Raw genomic sequence first — 22156 nt, 5'->3', positions numbered from 1 at the left:
CCCTGCTTTGTTTACAATCAGAGATGAAGCATTTATTCTTTCACCATTAAGATTGAGGGGCGCCTGGGTGGCTCAGTCATTAGGCGTCTGCCTTCGGCTCAAGTCATGATCCCAGGGTCCTGGGATCGAGCTCCGCATCGGGCTCCCTGCTCCACGGGAAGCCTGCTTCTCCCTCTCCCACTCCCCCTGCTTGTGTTCCCTCTCTTGCTGTATCTTTCCCTGTCAAATAAATAAATACAATCTTAAAAAAAAAGATCGAGGTTAGCTGTAACATTTTTGTAGATGTTCTTTAATAAGTTGAACAAGCTTCTATTACTACTTTTCTGGTGATTTTTAAAACTCATGAATGGGTGTGGGATTTTGTCAAATGCTTTTTCTGTACAAATCAGTATGTCCACGTGCCTTTTCTTCTCTCACCTGTTAATACGGTGGCTTGCACTAACTGATTTTCATATATTGGACCAGTCTTAAATCCCTGGAAGAGACCCATGGAGTCATGGCATCTATAATTCCTTTTGTATATTGCTGGATTTTATTTGCTGATATTTTGTTGAGGACTTTTGCATCAGTATTCATAAGGAATACTGATCTGCAGCTTTCTTCTTTTGTGCTGTCTTTATCTGGTTTGGTATCAGGATGATCCTAGCTTCATAAAATAAACTTTTCTATTTTCTGGAGATTGTTTATACAATTGATGTTAATTCTTCTTTAAACATTTGGCATAATTCTCCAGTGAAACAATCTGGGCCTTTAGCTTTCTTTTTTGGGAGTTTTAAAATTATGAACCCAATTTCCTAACAAATATAGGGCTATTCAAATTATCTATTTCATAGTGAATAGTTGTGGTAGTTTGCGTTTTGGGGGGGAATTAGGTCCTTTTCATCTAAGTTGTCAAATTTCTACGTGTAGGGTTGCATATAGTGTTCCCTTATCATCCTTTTGATGTCTTCAATGCTATGTTCTATTTTATTCCTGACATTAATAATGGGTGTCTTTTTTTCTTTTTCTTGTATGAGGTCTTTCAAAGTTATTGATCTTTTCAAAGAATTGGCTCTTTCTTTCACTGATTTTTTCTATATTTTTCTGTTTTCACTTACATTGATTTCTGTTACTATTTCCTTCCTTTTTCTAGTTTGGGGTTTACTTTGCTCTTTTGTGGGGAGGGGACTGAAAGAGAAGCTTTGTTCATTTCACACTTATGCTCTTTTATAATGAAAATATTTAGTGATAATAATTTCTCTCTCAGCACTGCTTTAGCTGTGTCCCACAAATTCTGATACGTTGCATTTTTATTTTCTTTCAATTTAGCATAATTTTTTATTTCCCTTGAGACTTTCCCTTCAATTCATAGATTATTTAGAAATATGTTGTTTGTTTCCAAGTGTTTGGAGAGTTTCCTGTTATTGATTTCTAGTTTCATTCCATTGTAGTCAGAGAATACATTGTATGATTCAAATTCTTTTAAATGTTGTGGGGGTCAATGGCCCTGAATATGGTCTATCTTGTCATATCCCATGGGCACTTGAAGAGAATACATAACCTGCTTTGTTAAGTAGAATGTTCTACACATCTTCATTAGATCTTTTTTGGTTGGTGGTCTTTTATATTCTAGCTGATTTTCTGTCTAGCTGTTCTACCCATTGTTCAGGTTGTTGAAATGTCTAATTATAACTGTAGATTTGTCTGTTTCTTCTTTCAGTTCTAGTTTTTGTTTCACATAATTCACAGCTCTGTAATTTGGTGCATACACATTTAGAATTGCTAACTCTTTGTGGCATATTGACCCCTTTATCATTTTATAATGTCCCCCTCTGTCTCTGGTAATTTTCTTTGCTCTGAAGGTATTTTTCTGCTATTAACATAGCCACTCCTACTTTCTTTTGAATAATGCTTGCACAATATATCTTTTTCCATAATTTTGTTTTTCACCTGCTTATCTCATTATATTTGAAGTGAGTTTCTTTTTTTTTTCAAAGATTTTTATTCATTTATTGAGAGAGAGAGAGAATGGTAGAGAGAGAGCATGAGAGGGAAGAAGGTCAGAGGGAGAAGCAGACTCCCTGCTGAGCAGGGAGCCCAATGCAGGACTCGATCCCGGGACTCCAGGATCATGACCTGAGCCGAAGGCAGTTGCTTAACCAACTGAGCCACCCAGGAGCCCTGAAGTGCGTTTCTATTATACATCATATAGTTGCACCATTTTTAATCCATTTTGCAAATATCTATCTTTAATAATTATATTTATATCATTCATAGCTTAAATTATTGATATATTAGGGTTTAAGTCTGTTATTTTATTTGTATTTTTCTGTTCTCCCTGGTTTTTGTTTTTGTTTTATCTGCTTTCCTGTGTGTTAGTTGAACATTGTTTAGAATTCCATTGACTTATCTATAGTATTTTTAAGTGGACCTTTTTGTGTAGAATTTTTTAGTGATTACTCCTGCTATTACAGTATATATACATAACTTATCATAGTTAATTGATACAGCCACTTTTTGAAGTTTTTCATTTTAATTCCAGCATGGTTAACATACATAATGTTATATTAGTTTCAGGTGTACAATGTAGTGATTCAACATTTCTATACATTACTTAGTGCTCATAAGTGACTCTTTAATCCACTTATTTCACCCTTCCCCAACCCACCTCCCCTCTGGTAACCATCAGTTTGTCCTCAATACTTAAGACTCTATTCCTTGGTTTGTGTCTATCTCTCCTTTTTTTCCCCCTTTGTTTGTTTTGTTTCTTAAATTCCACATTTGAATGAAATAATATGCTATTTGTCTTGCTCTGACTGACTTATTTTGCCTAGCATTATACTCTTTAGCTCCATCCATGTTGCTGCAAATGGCAAGATTTCATTCCTTTTTTATGGCTGAATAATTTCTATATATATATACATATACACCATATGTTCTTTACCCATTCATCTGAGAATGGACACTTGGGCTGCTCCTATAACTTGGCTATTGTAAATATATTGCAATAAACATTGGGGTGCATGCATCCCTTTGAATTAGTTTTTGTATTTTGGGGGTAAATAGCCAGTAGTGCAATCAGTGGATAGTAGGGTAGTTCTATTTTTAACTTTTTGAGGAGCCTCTGTACTGTCTTCCACAAGGTCTGCATAGTGTGGCCATTTTACCATTTCAAGTGAATCTCCCTTTATATCGCATTATCCTCTCCCACTTGGGATGTAATACATACATCTAGGACAATATCAAGCAGTGTTATAATTTTCGCTTCAGCCACCAAACATAATTTAGAAATCACAAAAAGAGAAAAAAAGTCTATTGCATTTCCATATCTTCTGTTTACTGTGTCCTTCCTGATGTCCCAGATTTCTTCTTTCATTGGTCCCTTTCAGTTTAGAGAACTACTTCTAGTCATTTGTTTAGGATAGTAGGTCTTCTAGAAGAAAATTCTCTTAGTTTTCCTTCAACTGAGAATGTCTTGACTCCTCAATTCCTAAGGGATATTTTTGCTGGAGATAGGATTCTAGGTTGACAGTTCTTTTCCTTGAGCACTTGAAAATTGGTATACCATTTCTCCTGGTCTCCATGGTTTCTGATGAAGAATCTGCTTTCATTCCAGTTTCATTCCCCACTATGATAAAGTTCCATTTGTCTTTTGCTGCTTTTAAGAATTATATTTGTCTTTAGTTTTCAGAAGTTTGTCTGTCATTTGTCTTGCTGTGGACTTCCTTGGGTTTATCCTGTTTGGGATTAGCTTAGCTGTTTGAATCTGTAGGTTCATGTCTGTTGCCACATTTGGGAAATTTTCAGCCCTACTGTCTACAAATACTTTTTCAGACTCACCCTCTTTCTTTTCTGTTTTTAGGACTCTGATGACATGTTAGGTCTTTTACAGTCCCTGAAGTTCCGCTCATTTTTTTTCAGTCTATTTTCTCTTTGTTTTTCATATTTGGCAATTTTTATTGACCTATGTTGAAGTTCACTGATTCTGTTCACTCCTCTCCATTGTGCTGTTGTACGCATGCACTGAGGGTTTTTTTTTCTTTTTTAGTTATTGCATTTTTCAGTTCTAAAATTTCTGTATGTTTCTTCTTTGTATGTACTATTTCTTTACAGACTTTCTGCTTCTTCCTATTTTTTTCATTTGTTTAAAGCATGCTTACAATTGCTTGTTGAAGCATTTTTATTATGGCTGCCTTAAGATCCTTGTCAGATAATTCTAATATCTCTGTCATCTGTTGATTTGTTTCTTCTTATTCAAGTTAAAATCTTCCTGGTTTTTGGTATAAGGAGTGATTTTCTACTAAAATCTGGATATTTTGGATATTATGTTATGACACTGCATTTTATTTAACTCATCTTTTTTCCAGGCTTCTTTTGGCATTATTCTGGTGTGAGAAGGGGAGTGCCACCTCATTACTGCCACATAGGGGGATGGAAATTTAGGTTTATCACTCAGCATGGGGAGAGGACTCCTTGTTCCTGCTGGTTGAGGGTGAAAGCAAGTCTCCCTACTAGGTTCTTCTTGTATCACTCTGGCTGGGATAAGAAGGGATTCCTCAGTATTGCTCCCATATGACCTCCACTGGCCTGGAGGTGAGAAGGTGTTTGAGGAGTAGGCTCTTTCTTGCTAAGTGGTAGTGAAATTCCTAACCCATCTGCTAAGGCTCATGGGTCACCAGTCCAGTGAGTAGGAGGGGAATCCTTGTTATTGCTCATTGGTGGTATGGCCTGTGCTCTTGAAGCGGTCTCCATTAACACTGCAGTGGAGATGGCCTCATTATTGCTGAACAGTATGGAAAATCATGACCCTCCTCTACACCTCCTTTGACACCATCCCTGCTAGGAGGTGGAGGGTTACTTCATTACAGCCTGGCCAGGATTTAGGGATAGCCTTTTTCACTTGGCACTTGCTGACTGAGGTGATGCCATAATTTTTTCCTGTGGTGTTTGCCCAGAGCAGTTGCAGTCTAAAAGTTTTCTGTCTTGCTAAGCTGCTCCTTTCCTGGCCCTTTACCTAGAGAGATTAGGCTTGTCTTGAGGCTTATTTTTTTATCTGTGCCCACAGGCATCTCCAGGTTGCTGGCTTTTCTAAAGTCCAATCGAGATATGTGAAGCAGAAAAAAAATCAAGGAAACTCAGTGCCATATTGTTCATCAGATCCTGTGGTCCCTAGCTGCCTGCCTTCCCCTCCCCACCTTTGAGAATCTTCTTATGTTTGTTTTATGTATAATGTTCAATTATGATTTAGCTGCACTTAGTGGGAGAGATAGGGGAAAGTACAACTACTCCAACTTTTCAGAAGCAAACATTCCTAATTCATTTTTTTTCATTCACAGTATATCTCTGAAAGTTATACAAGAGAATGGAAATATTCTTGTTGGAAGAGAAGATAGGCAGCTAGCGGACAGAGATGAGAGAAAGACCTTTCATTACATATATGTTCGTGACTTTAGAATATGGACCTATCTGAAAAAAAACAAAAACAAAAACAATCTAATTTTTGAGAAGATTGACTTCCAATTTTGGTAGTGACATTATGGCAACTTCTTTCTGAATTGTTCCACTTCTTTCCTGGAAATCACACAGAGCCACAAGGAGAATGAAACATAGGTGCACAAGCAACATATTGAGCTAGACAATAAGAAGAAAATCTACTAACTACAACAGTGTGCCCGGGGATATCAACATCCACTTGGATACCACTTGGATATCAACATCCCAAACTCCAACAGAACTCCTCAGTTCTGCTCTTAGAAGCTATCACAGCATGGTGGGAAAGAAAAAGGGGATGTGCAGGGGGCTCAACAATGGAAAAGCTCGGAAATATACACTCTGAGATATGAGAAGGAAATATACAGAGTTGGAACCACTATGAGATGGGCTAAGATAAACAGGCCATGGATATTGAGGCGGGTAGCAAAAGATAACACAGAAGGTGGGCTCGCAAGAAGCACTATCCTCTAAAAGTGAAAAGTACACCTGGGAAGACGGGTTGCCCCTTTTACTAGCAGCAGCTATTGAAGAAAGGCAGTGAGAGCTCAAATCTGCAAGATTATATCCTAAAAGCAGAGCCATGGGTGCATAGAGACACTGTATTTTCCCTGTAGCAAGGGAGGATAAAAGACTTAAGTCAAGAAACCTGGAAGGCAACTGCCCCCAAGCAAAACCTCCTGCCGTCAGTTGGTCCGAGACAACTCAACTCCCTAAAATACAGTTAAACAAAAATGGAAAAATTCAGTACTATAAGAAAAATTCTAAAAAAAAAAAAAAAAAAAAAAAAAAAAGGAGAGCAGAACTTCCTTATAGATGAAGTAACTCACCAAAAACATTCCTCCAAGGGTACCTAAAACCTGTAATACAAAAAGATGTCCATGGATAAAAGAAAGAAAAAAAAAACCTGTAATGCAAAATTATTTTTGGAATTAGAAAAATGAATGTAATAATTGAAGCTGCAAAGGAAATAAGCAAAGAAGAAATATAAGAAGCCATGGAAGAAGCAGCTAGACAATAGAGGAAAATTAGGAGATAAAGGAATGCAGGAAAGAAAGAAACAATAAAGACATTTTTGAATAAAAGACAACAATGACTTGGGGTGCCTGGGTGGCTCAGTTGGTTAAGCGTCCAATTGGGTTTTGGCTCAGGTCATGATCTCAGGGTCCTTGTATGGAGCCCTGCATCGCTTTGGGCTCCATGCTCAGTGGTGAGTCTGATTCTTTCTTTTCTTCTCCACTCTCCTCCACCCCCACTCATGCATGCACTCTCTCTCTCTCTCTCAAATAAATGAATAAATAAAATCTTAAAAAAGAGAAAGAGAGATGACAATGATGAGAAGCACAAGGGAAACTATAACCCACAGGAAATAAAGAATCTAAGGAAAAGAGAGTATAGAAATGTGAAAAAAAACATTAAATAGAAATAAATATGTGAAAAGAATTTCAGGGGAAATGACAGGTCTAGAAGATAGGTAGGAGAGACTGAAACTATGTATCAGTGGACATCTTTTGCAAGCTCCAAATTTATTTATCCAGCTGCTTAACTCAGTATTCCCACTTGGATATCAACATCCCAAACTCCAACATATCTCACCATATCTTTTTTTTAATTTTTAAAATTTTAATTATTTTATTTTATTTTTTATCAAACTCCAACATAGCTAAAGCTGAACTTCTGATAACTTCTTCCCTTCCAGTAAGTTCTTGTATTTGTGGCTGTTTCACTTGACAGCAATCTCATTTTCTAGCTACTCAAGCCAAACTTCTTGGAGTCATCTTGGGCCCTTTTCATTCTTTTACACACCACATGCAACTTGCCAGTAAATCCTGCTGCTTCCACCTTCAAAATATATCCAGCCACTTCCCAAATTCCCACTGCCATCACCATGGTTGAAACCAGTCTCCAAAACCACAATGATCTTAAGTTTGGATTATTGCAATAACCTTCAACTTACCTTCTTTCTTTTATTCTTGCATTCCTGTTTTTAACAGAGCAGCCAAAGTGAACCTTTAAGATTTAAATCAGAGCCCATCATTCCTCTGCTCAACACACTCAAAACGTTTCCTATTTCACTCTAAATTATAAATGCATTTATACTTTGAATCTGATAATTCATTCTATTGATACATTTTCACACATAGAAATGACACTTGTTCCTACAATATTTATAACCGTAAAATATGGGAAACAAACTATGTCAATCATTAAGTCACTGTTTAGGTAAACTGTGATTCAGGGAATACTTTGCAACTTTTAAAACAAATGCAGATGCTTCTGTTTCTGTGTACAATGAGATAGAATCAGGTGAAATAAGGATTTCACTGGCAGCTAGGAAATGAGGGACATGAACAGATAATAAGTCACTATTTATTTCTCTGGTGGCATCTGTGAATTCTATGTGTGGGCCGAAGGTCAGGACTGAAATAGGCACCTTTGAAAAATCTACAGTTAATATCACACTCAATGGTGAAATATCGAACAATTTCCCCTAATAGTAGGAAAAAGACAAGCTTGTCTACTCTCACCACTTCCGTTCAACAATATACTAGAAATCCTACTGATTACAATACAGAGAAAAGAAATAAAAAGCATCAAGATCAGAAAAAGGAAGTAAATTTATCTGTTTATAAGACATATTGTTTTATGTATAAAAGTCCTAAAGCATCTCTGAAGTAACTACTAGAAGTAATCAACTGAATTTAGCACAAAGTCACAAGATATAAAGTTAATATACAGAAAACAGATTGTATTTTTTATGTTTCAACAGGATACGAGTGGAAAATAAAAGCAAAAGCAATCTTATTTACAATAGCCTCAAAATATAAAATAATTAACAACCACAGGCAAGGCCACATCACAAAAACTGCAGAACACTTCTGAAAGAAATTATATAGCTAAATAAATGGAGAGATACACCGCAGTCATAGATTTGAAGACTTACTATTGTTATGAAGTCAATTCTCCAATTTTTCGATAGATTTAACAAACTTACAATCATAATTCTAGCAATCTTTATGATAGATATTGACAAGCCAGTTCTAAAACTTATAGTAAAATGCAAATAATCTTGAATGGCAAGTCAATTACAGAGAAATACGGAGAACTTTTACTGCCTGATTTAAAGACTTACTATAAAACTAGAGTATTTAAGACAGTGTAGCATTAACAAAGGAGTGGGTACATAATCAATGGACTAGGATAGAAAGGCTAGAAATAGATCTATATATATATGGCCAATTAACTTTTGAAAAGCTGCAAAGGCAATCAATGAGGGAAGGACAGTCCTTCAGGATGTGATATTGGAACAACTGGACATCAAGGTGGGGAAGAAATTAACCTCACCCCTTACTTGTACCATACAAAAACCCCAAACCAAAACAAAACCAAAAAAAAAAAAAAACCCTCAAAATGGATCACAGACCTAAATGTAAAATGGAAAACTATAAACCTTTTAAGAAGAAAACAGAATAATCTTTTTGACCTTGCTTGACCTTCTGAGACACGCTTGTAAATAACGTTCCTTAAAATTTATCAAAATCATGACTAAGGAAGGCTATGGGAGACAAAGAAATATTCCTTTAAAATATAACATTTTTCCTATATCAAACTCCCAATAATTATGGCACCTAGTGTGGGCCAGAATATGAGGAACTGGGCAATCCCCTACACTCAAAGATCAAGAAAAGGTGTATATTGTTACATTCTTTTGCAAGAGTGACACAATAACATGAACAATTTAAATGTTCATGTCATTGGACTAGGCAATTCCACTTTTAGGAATTTATTCTGAGGAAACAATTGGTTAAGTGCCAAAAGCACAACCCCACAACACACACGGGAAGGTACACTGAAGCATTTGTTGAAATAAAGGAAAAAAGTTGGCAGTAACTTACATACTATTTTTGAAAGATACACTATATTTGAAAGCTATTTTAAGGACAAAAACATCTACTACAACAACTTACTAATCTCCTCAGTATGCAGTGAAAATGGATCTCATCATCATCAAATAATAACACCAGCTGAAAATACAGTGCGGGCTAAATTTGTGAAGACTAAGTTTGCAAGTAATTTTTACAGCAGCCTGGTGTTAAATTCAGTTAGGATACTAATTTATTACACGTTTTCATAAATTTAAATTAACCGTATTTCATTTTTATCTTTCCGAATTATTGCAAGTGTTTAGTTAATATGTGTACCTTTAGGACTTTTAAACTATGACGAAGTAACTAGCATTTATAAATTAATACCTACTTCCAAAAAGGCAGCTACAAGTTGATAAAAATCTATTAATAACCAATAAAAATCCATTTCTTTCGAAAAAAACTTGCATAAGGTTTAGCTGTTTATAGCTGAGGAATGATCGTCTGTGGACAGCAAGTATGTTGCCTGTGTTTTAATGTCGCATTTGAGATCCAATAAAAGAAAATAAAAAAGAAAACATTACCTCCTCCGGAAACCCCACCTGCTAAGGCCACATACCTTGATTCTTGCTTTCTCTATAAATTCTAGAGGGGCTTTCCCAAACTCAAATCCAGCTCCAATCCAAGGAAGCCAGCCCCTTATGCACGGGGGTCCACGCAAATTCTTCCGCTGAAGGAATAATAAAAGAGCAACGCAACCTAGGATTATAATCACTGCTGGGGAAATTAGTTCCATGTTTTTGTCTAGCACCTTCCAGAATCAGAAAAGGGAAAAGTCCTGCCGCCGTGGCACTTGCTCATTCCGTTGGGAGGGGGCACCTACCGGACCTCCCAACTTGTCTGCTACAACTTCCGCAGTTTGTTTGCCTTTCTAACTGTAGCCTCCTTTCCCCGCCCCAATTTTTAGATGACTTCGGCATCATCGCTCCCTCCTCCCACCTCCACTAGTCTTACCAGACCGAGCTACGCTGGACCGAACGCAGGGGCTGGACCAAACTGGTGCGGGTGCCGACGGGGGGAAGGCGGGGGGAGAACTTGCTCTGTTGCCATGGAGACCGGGGCCGGCGCCGCCGAGTAAGCCTCGCTCACGGCCAATCAGAGAATGGCGCCCAAGAGGCGCGCAGCCCGGCGGACTACATTTCCCAGAAGCCTCGTGGGCTTCGCGTTGTTCAGCTCTCACTTCTGTGGAGCTCTCCAGCCGGGGGCTGCGAGGAAAGCTGTAGGTTCGCGAGGCCGGCTGGCTGAGCCGAGCGAGGGAAATGGTCCCCGCTCCGCCACTCGCCGGTTGAGGACGGGCGGCCCTGGCAGAGTGGCAGGCCAGCCGCGGCGCTCGGCGCCGGCCAGAAGGGGTATATTGTCGTCCCGTCTTGCTGCTGAATGTCGGTTCCAGAGGATGAGGAGAGGCTTTTGCCGCTTGCCCAGAGATGGCCCCGAGCGAGCAAGTTCCTCCTGTCAGGCTGCGCGGCTACCGTGGCCGAGCTAGGTACCCGGCCGCCCCCGCCTGGGCCTCCCCCGCGACTCGTCGAGGTGCCGCGCTGGGGGTGGGGGGTGAGGGCACCGGCGGGCGGCTTCGGCCCCCCGGGGTGTGCGGCCCGCTGGGTTGCGCCCTCTTCTTGCCCACCCGCCTGGCCGTTGTGGCAGGGCGGGGACAAGGCTGCCTTCGCGACAAGGCGGCACTGGAGGTCACTAAGGTCTTTTCCTTCCAGTTTCGTCTCCCTCAGAGGTGTGCTATTGTGTCTGAATGTCTATGCTTGGAAGCTTCAAGAGCTGTCATTCCTCTATAGGAATCATTTTCCCATCTGTGAGGATGACCTTTTAAAAACACAATCCACTCTTCATCCTTATTGAAATAATCTCTCTGATTTATATTCTTACATAGCCTCACCATATCATTATCTTTTGTGGGCTCGTAGGACTTAAGTTATTAACCTGTCACTGAGCATCTTCTCAGCATCCGCCTATTGTCCTCCTTGAGCTTAACTCGTCTATACTGTGTCTACCTTTAAGGAGTCTGAGAAGTAGATGATATATAAATGTGAAATCCAAGGCGGGGCACTATATTAATTACAACACTGTTGTAATTACTACAATACTAGACTGTGGTGATAGTCCTTAAAAGACTCAGCCCTGACCTTTCTTACAGGCGGGTGGGGAGACATGCAGTGACAGACAGTTACAGTGTGCTACTTATTATAATGAAAGCATTAAATAGCATAAGAACATAGAGGGCCGGCAGTTACCTATGCATAAGCGAGTCAGAGAAAACTCAAGGCCACCTAGGGAGAATTGTGATGCCCTTGCATGAGCAGGTGGTGTTCCTTCCAATGATTTTGTGAGCAGAGTGCCTGTGTGTTCCCTGTGAAGCCTTCGCTGTGCATTTTAAGATTACCCTTTCATTTTCTTGCCTGTTGAAAAACAAAACAAGCAACAGCTTTGGTGTGTTATCATAAGGAAATGTTACTTTGTCCTCATCTAAAATTAACTTACTTTGTATTTCCCGCACAGCCAGCACACCTTGTTTTGCCCTTTGTGCTCTCCTACTCTTGCCCTTTGGACCCTCTATTTTTTCTCTTTCTCTTCTCTTAAAGCTGATGGGGAAAATTTCTGTTATTCACTGTTTTTACTGAAATACAATTCAACTTTTTTCAAAAAAAATTTAAAATCAGATTGCTGAATTAAATATTTCCAGCTTTTTTTTTTTTTAACCTGATGTTTCCCCCTGTGACCAATGGTAAAGAAACATTCCTTTTGTTAAAGGTTTGTGGAGAATGGTGTGGGGGCTTGGGATGGGAAGCTAGGAAATCAAAATAGGGGATGGTTTTGAGTTCAAAACACTTTAGGATCAGAACCTGAAGCATTATTTAAGTAACCAGTAAGGAAACCAGAATTATTTTGAGAGGCATAACCCATGTTAATATAGAAGAACCTATATAGTTTTCTCAGGGTTCGTATGTTAATAAAGCACTGTTTAAATTCTCTACATGCAAACTACTTCTGTTTTAGGGGAACTATCAGCAAGATATTTTTTCCAAAGACCAGTGGTAAGATTTAATATTCTCTTCCCCCTACTCTGATTTCTCTTGGAAAAAGCATAACTATGATTTTCTGTCAGGTGGTGGTCATTGAAAAGACTCATGTAATGTCAATAATGTTCATGAACTTACCTGAATCTGATTACTTCAGTTATTTGGGACATTATGAGTATAAAGTTATGAGCTTGATATTCCTAATGTGGGCCAGTTAGCTTCACTGTTTCAAGGTAAAATGTATTCTTGAATTCAATACCTTGAATTCAAAATGTAATCATTAGAAAAAAACTTTTCAAGTACAATTGGTCCTCATGAGGAGGCCACACATAAAACCTGTACTGGAAAAACAACTCAATATATGCCTTAATTGAAAGTATATTGAGCATGCTGCCCTTGTATAAACTCTATATCTGCCCTTGTATAAACTTCTATATCTCAAACTTCAGATCAGTGAATATCACCCATGAAATTACGGAATGCAGCTTCACCTGCACTTATTATGAACCTATCAGAAATAGTATAGTGTTCTAAAAGTCACATTGGGTCTTAATCATGGGTGCAGTCAAAGCAGAATCACAGAATATGGAATCTGAAATTATTCCCATTGGAAAGCAAAAATTAAGGACTAATGTAGATTTTAGGCTGAAATTTCTGAGTAAAAAGAACCCAAGTCTTGTCACTTTTTTTCCCCTGATGATCTGGGGGTGGGGGTGCTTTGGGACAGTGATTCTTAAATTTGGGAGTGCATAAGAATCAAATGATTTCTAAACCCCCATCAACCTACTCATAAGCATGGGGCTAGGAAATAATTTTTAACAATTTCTCTAGCTAATTCTGATGTATTCTAAAATTTGAGAACCACTGATCTTGTGGTGACTAAAATATTAGTCCTGTGACTTAGAATTTTAGAATTTTTGTTTGTTTCTCTGAATGTTATGGGTTTCCCCCTCATTTTGTTTTTTTATTAGCAACCTTTCCCCTCGATCTCATAAAAACTCGGCTCCAAATGCAAGGAGAAGCTGCCCTTGCTCGGTTGGGAGACAGTGCAAGAGAATCTGCTCCCTATAGGGGCATGGTACGCACAGCCCTAGGGATTATTCAAGAAGAAGGCTTTCTAAAGCTTTGGCAAGGAGTGACACCTGCCATTTACAGACACATAGGTATCTATCTTGATTCCAGCTGGTAAGTTTGTTATGAGTTGTGTTTGTGTCCTCTGGTTTTGTGTTTAGCTGTGCCCAAATCCAGTAGTTTTTTCTACTACAGTGATAAGTGAATATTCTCTTAAGAAAATTAAGCACCAATTATTAAGGAATGATTGCCTTAAATTTTTAGAAATGCATATAAAAACATTTAGGGATGAACTGTCATGATGTCTGTAATGTACTTCAAAATAATTAAGCAGAAAAATGAATGAAGTATGGCAAAAATGTTAGCAATTGATACATCTCAAGGAAACAGAGGGAGTTATTTTCTCTGCTTCTCTACATGTTCGAAGATTTTTAAGAAAAAAATGAGCAATTGATATTTTCCTCTACTTTAGAAACTTTAAAACACAAAATTTAAATTTTTCATGTTCTTTGAAAATTAAAATATATTTGACTAAAATGCCAAATATCACTAGTCTTTGTCCCATACACTACAGACGAGGCAACTCTGAAAGAGAACAGAGATGACTGATCCAATTCTGGCAATTGAGTGATTGCAGTGCAGCTGATTTTCGCCTCAGTTCCCAAGGCTACCTACCTACCTGTGTGGGCCTTTAGTCACTCTTAAAAGGAAATAGTTGTAACTGTGCCACAGCCAGTGAGAATACTTTTCTGCTCTCCTTCTCCAGTGGCACTCACAAAGATAGTTGTTGGGTTTTCAGCTTGTGGACAGGAGAACATAAACTTGGCTTCAAACGCAGGTAGGACAGGTGCAGCATTCTTCTCCTCTACGTTCATAATATTTCTGCAAGTACGTAGGGACCCTTGACCAGAAAAGGGTCCAGTACTAACACTTACCAGCTTATGATTTTTAAAGCTTCAGTTCTTCAGATGAATAAGAGTATCTTCATCAAGAGCTTTCCAGAAGTGTGTATAGAGACTATTGTTGTTTTAGTGCTTTGTGTATTTGTGAATATGTTAAAATATTTTATCAGACTTCCTGAAATATCAAGAAAAGTGCTCTCTATGAATACCATGTACTGATTTTATTGATTTTTATTTCCCAGTCTTTTTTTTTTATTTTTTCTCCTTTGCTTCCCATTCTTGCTTTGAGTTTCACTCCTTTTCATTTGTATTTTGTTGACCATCATATACGGCTTTACAGTTAAGATTCATTTCATACTTTTGACAGCTGACTGAAAAAGCTACCCCAATATAATGAATTATCCAGTGAAGTTATGCATGTTTATTAAATGAAAATGCCTGCTGTGTACCAAGGTCTGTATTAGGGCACATAGAGTAATGAAAACACAAAAAGCCTGCCCTGAAAAGCTCATGGTCTGATGGAAAGATGAGCAACAAAATCCAATTAATCTCCAGTTAATGTGACAAATGTCATATTCAATGTATGCCTGGGTTGTTCTGGGGAACAGAGGAGAAGCTTGGCAGGTGCAGTGGCAGTTTAGAACACTGGAGGTCAGGGAGCACTCTTTAGAAAACATGTTCTTTGAATTGAGTCTTGGAGGACTAGGAGGAGTTAGCAAAGCAGAGAAGGAAGAATCCATTCAAGAAAAATCAGACAGCATGTGAGAAGGCCTGAGGCTTAAGAAAGCATGCCACCTTTACAGAAACATCAAGAAAAGACCACATGTGCATGAGAGAACAACCCAGCTAGAGAGATCAACTGGCCAGGTCAAAATGCCCTCTTGTTTTATTAAACGTCTAGCTGAATTCACCTTTTAAATGATCCATTCTACACAGTGTACTCCGGAGGCCGCATGGTCACTTATGAACATCTTCGTGAAGTTGTATTTGGCAAAAGTGAAGATAAGCATTATCCTCTTTGGTAAGTTTTGTTTTGAAAATAATATATACTATTGACCCTAAGGCGCTAATGTGTATCCATTAGATTTGTATAAAATTTTGTTTTTGTACCCAAATTGCCTCAAGTTATAGGCTTAAAATAATAATTAGAATGTAAATCCAAATAAGTGAACATTTACTGCACATTGTATACAAACACACATTTGCATATGTATATGAAATTTTGCATATATATTATTTAATATTTTAATATTAAAAGAATCCCTTTTTTTAAAAAAGGATTTTATTTATTTATTTGTCAGAGAGAGAGCACAAGCAGGGGGAGCGGCAGGCAGAGGGAAAAGCAGGCTCCCCGCTGAGCAGGGAGCCTGATGCAGAACTCGATCCCAAGACCCTGGGATCATGACCTGAGCCGAAGGCAGATCAACTGGCTAAGCCATCCAGGTGTCCCAATATTAGCTGGCTAAGCCACCCAGCTGTCCCAATATTAAAAGAGCACCTTCTTCATGCCCCCTTCTACTGGGAGACAAGCTTTTGAATCACACAGAGATAGGCTCAAATTCCTGCTCTACTAGTACGTATGTAATCCGGTTAAACTACTTTACCATTTTGATCTTCAGTTTTCTTAGCTGTAGAAGTAATACCTACCATCAGGCTTTTGTTTTTGTAGGATTAGATGATATAATGAATGTAAGTGCATATCACTTATATTTATAACAGAAACAAAAATAAGTTATTATAAATAATATACATAGAACTACCAATAAATTTAAAAATATATAAAAAACAAAGAAAATAGGGAAAGGATACCAACAGACAAAATTCACAAAAGAAAAAATATAAATGTTCATTAAACATTTAAAAATGTTCAACCTCACCAGTGATCAGGGAAACTAATTAAAACTATCTTTTCGCCATTAAGCTGTTAACAGGAATGTAAGTTACTATATAGTCTTTTTGGAGAATATAGTACCTGTTAAAATGTTTAAATGTGTAATCTTTTGACCCAGCAACTCTTCCTTTATGATATAATCACATTTAGAAACACCTTTACCTATGCATAAACACACAGACCCCCCCCACACACAGATACTGACTGTAGCAGTGTTAATAGTAACTTTTTAAAAAAATTAAATAACTATCAATTTGGAAGTAGATAAATTTTGATATATACAGGGAAGCATAATATACAGCTTTGAAAGAATGAGGTAGGTTTTATATGACTAACCTATAAAGATGTCTATAATATCTTTCCTGGGCTAAAAAAAATCTAAGTCACAACTATAAGAAAATAGCAATAAGCAGAATTTCACCTTTCAGGCAAAATCTCTTGGCTTTGTTTAAAAAAAAATTGTAATGTACTAAGCTATACTAATTGTTTTCCCAGAATTAGTGATGAAATAGATTAATAATCCTTGCATTCTGTAATTCCCCCCAGAAGAGAAAGGTATAAAGGGTTCAAAGGAAATATTTCACTATGAAGTCAACTCTCAGAGTGGATGGGCTTGATGTCTTTTGACCCAGTCAGAACAACTCAGTCAAGAGGTATTGATTGAATGATCATGGTGTGCCAGTCCTGTACTCAATACTGAGGCTAGAGTAATGAAAAAGACAGTAGTCCCTGCCATCACTGAGCACACAGTAATAGAGATGCCTAAACAATTAGAATTATGTCACAATTACTGAGGAGGCAGTAGTTATGAGATTCTCAAAGAGAAAAAACAGTGCTGTGTTCATCATTGTGAGAACCAGGCACTCTCTTAGGCTGCTGGTGTTGATGGAGATTGATACAAGTTCTATGGAAAACAATTTGCAGGGCCTATCAAATGCCATGTAAATGTTCAGATTTCTTAGTTAAAAGTTAAGCTGTCTAAATAAATTGTGATGTGTCCATAAAATGGAACGTTATGAAACTGTTTTTTAAAATGAGGCAGCTCTATATGAATTGGTAACTTTTGAGATACATTATTAGGAAAAATATATCTTAAAGGATATTATTAGGGAAAAATTAAGCTGTGGAACAGTATACAACCTGGCATTCTACATTTGTGCTTTTAAAAAATTTTTTATTGTTATGTTAATCACCATATATTACATCATTAGCTTTTGATGTAGTGTTCCATGATTCATTGTTTGTGCATAACACCCAGTGCTCCACGCAGAACGTGCCCTCTTTAATACCCATCACCGGGCTAACCCATCCCCCCACGCTCCTCCCCTCTAGAACCCTCAGTTTGTTTTTCAGAGTCCATCGTCTCTCATGGTTCATCTCCCCCTCTAACTTACTCCCCTTCATTCTTCCCCTCCTGCTATCTTCTTCTTCTTTTTTTTTCTTAACATATATTGCATTATTTGTTTCAGAGGTACAGATCTGTGATTCAACAGTCTTGCACAATTCACAGCGCTCACCATAGCACATACCCTACCCAATGTCTATCACTCAGCCACCCCATCCCTCCCACCCCCCCACCACTCCAGCAACCCTCAGTTTGTTTCCTGAGATTAAGAATTCCTTATCAGTGAGGTCATATGATACATGTCTTTCTCTGATTGACTTATTTCACTCAGCATAACACCCTCCAATTCCATCCACGTCGTTGCAAATGGCAAGATCTCATTCCTTCTGATGGCTGCATAATATTCCATTGTGTATATATACCATCTCTTCTTTATCCATTCATCTGTCGATGGACATCTTGGCTCTTTCCACAGTTTGGCTCTTGTGGACATTGCTGCTATAAACATCGGGATGCACATACCCCTTCGGATCCCTACATTTGTATCTTTGTGGTAAATACCCAGCAGTACATTTGTGCTTTTTTTTAAAGATTTTATTTATTTATTTTAGAGAGAGAGAGAGAGAGAGAGTGCAAGTGGGGGAAGGGGAGGGCAGAGGGGGAGGGAGAGAATCCCAAGCAGACCCTGAGCCGAGTGCAGAGCCTGATGTGAGGCTTGATCCCACGACCCCCATATCATGACCTGAGCAGAAACCAAGAGCTGGTGGCTCAACCGACTGAGCCACCCAGACGCCCCTACATATGTCCTTTTCAAAAATGAGTATTTATACATACACATTTGTGTGTACACAAACTATCGATTATAACTTAGTGCTTAAGACTGTGTGGTCTGCACTCAGACTTCCTGCTGTTACATCTTGGCCATACCACTCACTAGTTGTGTGATTTGAGCTGTCCTTTAACTGCTTTTATGCCTCAGTTTCCTTATCTGTAAAGAGGATTTAACAGTAGTACTAATGTCATAGGGTTGATATGAAAAATAAATGTTTTTTAAAATGCTTGAACAGGGCCTGACATAATAACTACTCTGAATGCATTATTATTATGTGCAGGAAATCATTAGAAACTAGTAATTGTGATTGCTTCAGAGGAAGGGAACTCATAATAGGGACCCTTTTTACTTTATACCTATTTGTACCTCTTCAAATATAGTTGTAGAGTAAAAGGAAAGAAATTATCCCATTTCTTCTGAGAAAAGATGTAAGATGATCAGAGTCTGGTCTGCAACACAAGCAGCTGGAATGGAGAGGAGGGGATGGATTCAAAGCATGTTTAATTATAGTAGTCTAGATTTGATCACTGTTGGCTTTGGGAGGTGAGGAGAAGGAAGAGTCTAGGGACAGAGAGAGTTTCTTCAAAGAGAAAAAAGTTATCAACCCCCCTTTACTTTGCAAAACTACTAAAATAGTAATTTACAAACTCTGACTTACCAGCTTTTGTCTGTTAGACTGATTACATCTATGCTGTTTTTATTCCCCGATGGTCAGAATTAAGCTACAATTAAATGGTCAGTTCAGATATTTATAACTTTGAAGCAACTGCCCTTCTTTTGAATTTCAGGCCATAGAAGGCCCCTGAAACCAGATTTGAATTTCAACTCCTTATAGTCCTTTAACCCTCCCCTCAATAAACAGACAAACCATCTACTTTCCTCTGTGATTTGTACATCCATCCTTTTCTTCACTTGGTTTTAAATCCCCTATGCAGGGGCTGGACCAGCTTGGTACTGTTCACTACAAAATTTGCAAAATTAACAGAAACTATTAAAAAATGTATCTCCTTTTGTAATTAGGAAATCAGTAATTGGAGGTATGATGGCTGGTGTTGTTGGCCAATTTTTAGCCAACCCAACTGATCTAGTGAAGGTTCAGATGCAAATGGAAGGAAAAAGGAAACTTGAAGGAAAACCTTTGCGGTAAGTTCTCCAATTAACTGATTCCATTCCTTCCCCCTGTCATAGTTTGAACATGTACCTACTGATTTATGCATTTTTGTAATCCAACATTCAGTGAAGACATTAATTCTGACTCTCAACTTGGAGGATGTATTCATTAAGAGGAGAGCTAACACGGATCTTTCATTGCATGATAAGGTGCCCATGTTCTCTACCAGAAAAATTATATGTATGCATAGCTGTTTGCTGCTTTTCCCAGCCTAGTCAGCTAGACTTGTCCCATTACAGCTTGATATAAAGAGTCTGATCACTAAAATTTGCAATTTGCCCCAGTGTGAACCCCAATTTTGCTGTTGTGATTTAGTGTTGTAGAAGTCACTTAGCACTCCTACTGTTTCTTTATCTTTAAAAGGGACCCTTCAGAAGGTTTGCATGACAGTTAGACTGCCTCAGCTCTTCCATGGCTAAAAGCTAGGTTCCTTTCCCTTTATCCCTGAAAGAAGGGAAATAGCAAGATTGACTTTGCAAGTTCTTCCCACTTCCTTGTCTAATCCCATTCCTCCTCTTTTCCCCAAGTTTAAGGAAGGTTTTTATTAGGCCTTTGTGATACAAAATTCTCCTATTGCATTACTCCAATTATTGAAGTCTGCCTTTCTTCAAAGGACGTCATGTTCAATAATTTATTAAAATACCACTTAGTCTGTTTCTCTGGGAAAGGGGCAAAATCTTTGAGATTGATAGACCTCTCCCAGAGAAGAGGAAAAGTGCAGAATGCCTTGGGCCGAGCATGAAGAGGTCTGCTCCTCTGAACACAGGTCTGTGGCTGGGCCAGAGGTGAAGGAGGGTTTGGGACCTCCTTTGGGAGTCCACCACTCTCACTGACCACTGCTCTTCACAGTGCTGCTCCTCTAGCTGGCTCAGTGGAAGTTGAGGTTGGGTTTGGCAGTCCAGGTCCCCCTTGAGCCCTCCAAACAGAGAGAACACCCACCACAGAGGAGAAAAGGGTACCACTCTGACTTAACCAAGTAGTTTACAGAATCCCAGGACCCATTTTGTCATCTTGTAACAACTTCTAGTTAATTACTAAAGTAGCAGGAAGAAGTGATGTTGCCATGGTTGGCTCTATGGAGAGAACTATTGGGATCCAGAAAAATCCGAGTTTTTAACTAATCTCATCAATTTTTCCCCTTCCTTTGTCTTCACTGTTGGAAATTTTTGGTTTGATATAGTAGTAAAAAACATTTCCTGTTGTTATAAAGAACATCAACCTTGGGGTCAGATAACCTGGGATTCATTATCCAGCCTTTACCACATTTTAGCTCTGACCCTAGTCAAGTTCCTTAACTTCTCTAAGCCTGTTTCCTCAGATGGAAATTGGAATGTAAATTCACACTTAATAGAGTTTTCAGGAATAAAATTTATCTTATGTATATAAAAAGTCTTGTGCTTAGTAAGTGCATAACAGATTTTAACTTCAATGACCATCATTTGTGAATATAACTTCCCATGTAACATTATAGCAATTATGCATGCCAAATAAATATGTCATATTATCTTTTTGGTGAGAATAAGGGAATGTAGTGCCTAAGTAAAAGCCACTCAGCTACTAAGTGGTAAAGGTGGCATTGGACTCTAGGTATTTCTGACTATATAAAACCCAGACTATTATTTTATAACAGAGGTTTCCAGATTTGATTCATGGTTCAGCACCATATTTCACCTGTGTACCAAAAAAAAAAAAAAAATGAACAAAATCAGGATAGGGTAGTAGATTTTTATAAGCCAAAAATGTATTCAATTTTAAGAACTTCTATTATAAGATTGGCCTCCCTACTCTTTACACTAAAAATTTCATTTCTTTTATGAGAATATGTGAGGATTGACTTTTTTTTTTAAATTTCTAACAGTTCTGGATAATTAAGATGTTATTTTACTTCAAATCATAACAGCTATAGGTGAAGTTTATCCAGTTGCATTCCATAGAAATGCATAGATTTTCACATTTCATTATTATTTTTCCTTTAGATTTCGTGGTGTGCATCATGCATTTGCAAAAATCTTATCTGAAGGAGGAATACGTGGGCTTTGGGCAGGCTGGGTACCCAATATACAAAGAGCAGCACTGGTGAATATGGGAGGTAATGGAAACTTTATTGAACTCTGATAAGTCCTAACTGCCTTCACCATTGTAATGATAAGCACTGACATCAGGGAAAATGAAAAATTCCATTTTATTATTTTTAGTAATATACATTGGCAGCGGTCTTCTTTTATGTTGTGACTCCTTAATTGAATATTTTCTCTAGAGTATTTTCCCTTTTCTCCATGGTGATCTATGAAAAGGATTTCCTAAAACAAGCAAATTGTGACAATAAGGAGATAGGACTAAACTATTTCTAAGGCCTCCTCTCTACCCACACCCTCCTCCAAGATCCAAACTGGCACATGTAACCTTGTGACAATCATTATATCCAGAATGTCCAGCTCTTCCCCCAGCTTGTGCAGCAGGCATCCCAGACTGGAAACCTGAACATTTCCTTAACTCATCCTGCCCCTCACTTCTCATAGTCAG

General features: G+C 38.1%; 2 protein-coding genes across 8 annotated transcripts in view; one reads left to right on the top strand and one right to left on the bottom strand.

The window, feature by feature from the left end:
- The window catches only part of CYP39A1 (cytochrome P450 family 39 subfamily A member 1), a 95317-nt gene extending 84930 nt beyond the window's left edge, over nucleotides 1-10387 (bottom strand). For 2 of the 3 annotated variants that reach the window (XM_028097458.1, XM_028097461.1), the window contains exon 1: nucleotides 9955-10239. In XM_028097458.1, coding sequence (XP_027953259.1) covers nucleotides 9955-10131 — 177 coding nt within the window. In that variant the 5' untranslated portion in view covers nucleotides 10132-10239. Of the gene's footprint in view, nucleotides 1-9954; nucleotides 10240-10349 lie in introns of those variants that run through there. The other variant, XM_028097463.1, reaches the window with a different exon arrangement.
- Nucleotides 10388-10618: 231 nt separating this feature from the next.
- Nucleotides 10619-22156, top strand: part of SLC25A27 (solute carrier family 25 member 27) — a 31562-nt gene continuing 20024 nt past the window's right edge. For all 5 annotated transcript variants that reach the window (XM_028097904.2, XM_028097903.2, XM_028097902.2 and 2 more), the window contains exons 1-5: nucleotides 10619-10878; nucleotides 13393-13584; nucleotides 15331-15415; nucleotides 19483-19605; nucleotides 21610-21722. In XM_028097904.2, the coding sequence (XP_027953705.1) occupies nucleotides 10773-10878; nucleotides 13393-13584; nucleotides 15331-15415; nucleotides 19483-19605; nucleotides 21610-21722 (619 nt within the window). In that variant the 5' untranslated portion in view covers nucleotides 10619-10772. The remainder of the gene's footprint in view (nucleotides 10879-13392; nucleotides 13585-15330; nucleotides 15416-19482; nucleotides 19606-21609; nucleotides 21723-22156) is intronic.

The sequence above is a fragment of the Eumetopias jubatus genome, unplaced genomic scaffold (genome assembly GCF_037043125.1).
Source record: "Eumetopias jubatus isolate StellerSeaLion01/CBP00866 unplaced genomic scaffold, mEumJub1_p1.0 scaffold_6, whole genome shotgun sequence".
In the NCBI taxonomy this organism is placed as follows: Eukaryota; Metazoa; Chordata; class Mammalia; order Carnivora; family Otariidae; genus Eumetopias; species Eumetopias jubatus.
The sequence above is the reverse complement of the archived record's forward strand: the minus strand, read 5'-3'. Positions and strand labels throughout refer to the sequence as shown.